Genomic DNA, 1,857 nt, shown 5'->3' on the forward strand with positions numbered 1-1,857 from the left:
GGTACTTCTGCACTAGTGGAAAATAATAAGATTCTACAAAAATACACGATTAAGCCAAGGCAAATCAAACAGATTCAGATTCAAAGACATGTAGGTAACTACAATGAGGATGAGTAAAAACAAAGACTAGAAAATGTACACACTTTTATTTTTTCTTTTATTATTATTATTTTTATTTTTATTTATTTATTTTTTTGCGGTGGGTTTTTTTTTTTAGCCACGGAGACGTTGGCTTTGGTTTCATCTCGTGGCGGGTTGTGATTCACGGAGCCCGTGGCAGTCGATAGCTGCGTCGCGTCGGGGGCTGGCTTTTCTGGCTGTGCGGTTGGTTGTGCGTGATCTCGGATTGGGTCTCAACGTTAAAAAAGCCTGTCTTTTCGTTGACGAGGACAGGGATTAAAATGAACGAAGACCCGAAGGTCAATCTAAGCGGCTCGCCTCGGGATTACTTGGATGCCGCTGCTGCCGTGGTGGAGAACGTGTCGGGCTCCGTCTCCTCCCAGGTTCCTGTCTCGGAGCCAGACCCAGAGCTTGTCGTCAACCCCTGGGACATCGTCCTGTGCGCCTCGGGAACCCTCATCTCCTGCGAAAACGCCATCGTGGTCCTCATCATCCTCCACAGCCCCAGCCTGCGGGCCCCGATGTTCCTGCTCATAGGGAGTCTGGCTCTCGCGGACCTGCTGGCCGGCGTTGGGCTCATCATCCACTTCGTCTTTGCCTACCTGCTCCAGTCGGAAGCCACCAAGCTGGTCAGCATCGGACTCATCGTCGCCTCTTTCTCTGCCTCCGTCTGCAGCCTGCTGGCCATCACCGTCGACCGCTACCTCTCCCTGTATTACGCTCTGACGTACCATTCGGAGAGGACGGTCACGTTGACCTATGTCATGCTGGTCCTGCTCTGGGGGACCTGCATCTGCCTGGGGCTGCTGCCCGTGCTGGGCTGGAACTGCCTGCGAGACGAGTCCACCTGCAGCGTGGTCAGACCCCTCACCAAGAACAACGCGGCCATCCTGTCCGTCTCCTTCCTCTTCACGTTCGCGCTCATGCTGCAGCTCTACGTCCAGATCTGCAAGATCGTGATGAGGCACGCCCACCAGATCGCCCTGCAGCGCCACTTCCTGGCCACCTCGCACTACGTGACCACCCGCAAGGGGGTCTCCACCCTGGCCATCATCCTGGGGACGTTCGCCGCCTGCTGGATGCCTTTCACGCTCTATTCCTTGATAGCCGATTCCACCTATCCCTCCATCTACACCTACGCCACCCTCCTGCCCGCCACCTACAACTCCATCATCAACCCTGTCATATACGCGTTCAGAAACCAGGAGATCCAGAAAGCCCTCTGCCTCATTTGCTGCGGCTGCGTCCCAGCCAGCCTCTCCCAGAGGGCGCGGTCCCCCAGCGACGTGTAGCCCCGCATCCCCCTCCCGGGGTCCTACGCACTCAATGCTGCATCTGCCAAGCACTCCCACCGCCTGGCCGGAGGGCTGAGATGCTCTGTTTAAATTCTTTACGCTGGATTCCCTCTCAAGCCCCCGGGAGCACCTGGCGTTCGTTTAGATGAGTTAAGTGATCCAAGTGAAAAAATAACGTTACTACCCTTTAAAAAAAAAAAAAAAAGGTCGAGTCCTTTGCTCAATATTATTTTGTTTTGTTTAGGGGTGGGGAGATTCGTTTTGCCTCTTATCCGGAGGCAAGGTTTTTTGTTGCATATTTCGTTTGGAGAATTGGTGGCGGATGGGAAAGGGAGGGATGTGACAGGCCGTGATGTTATTTATAAAAAGTGAACTGGCCCCAGAGTTTTTTTTCCCTGGGCTTTAAAATACAACTGAGTGATGGAGGGAAATGGAGAAGTTA

The 1,857-nt window shown here is 53.3% G+C and overlaps 1 protein-coding gene across 1 annotated transcript; it reads left to right on the plus strand.

Moving 5' to 3' along the window:
- The first annotated feature begins 361 nt into the window (after positions 1-361).
- GPR12 (G protein-coupled receptor 12) lies at positions 362-1,475 on the plus strand. Its single transcript, XM_006904808.1, has one exon. It carries the CDS (start codon positions 402-404, stop codon positions 1,410-1,412), a length of 1,011 nt encoding a protein of 336 aa, XP_006904870.1. The 5' UTR covers positions 362-401; the 3' UTR covers positions 1,413-1,475.
- The last annotated feature ends 382 nt before the right edge of the window (positions 1,476-1,857 follow it).

This window comes from Pteropus alecto, unplaced genomic scaffold (genome assembly GCF_000325575.1).
Source record: "Pteropus alecto unplaced genomic scaffold, ASM32557v1 scaffold80, whole genome shotgun sequence".
Classification (NCBI taxonomy): Eukaryota; Metazoa; Chordata; class Mammalia; order Chiroptera; family Pteropodidae; genus Pteropus; species Pteropus alecto.

Bases quoted from the DNA above. Each gene is read 5' to 3' on its own strand.
- GPR12 (XM_006904808.1), top strand. From the start codon at position 402: ATGAACGAAGACCCGAAGGTCAATCTAAGCGGCTCGCCTCGGGATTAC.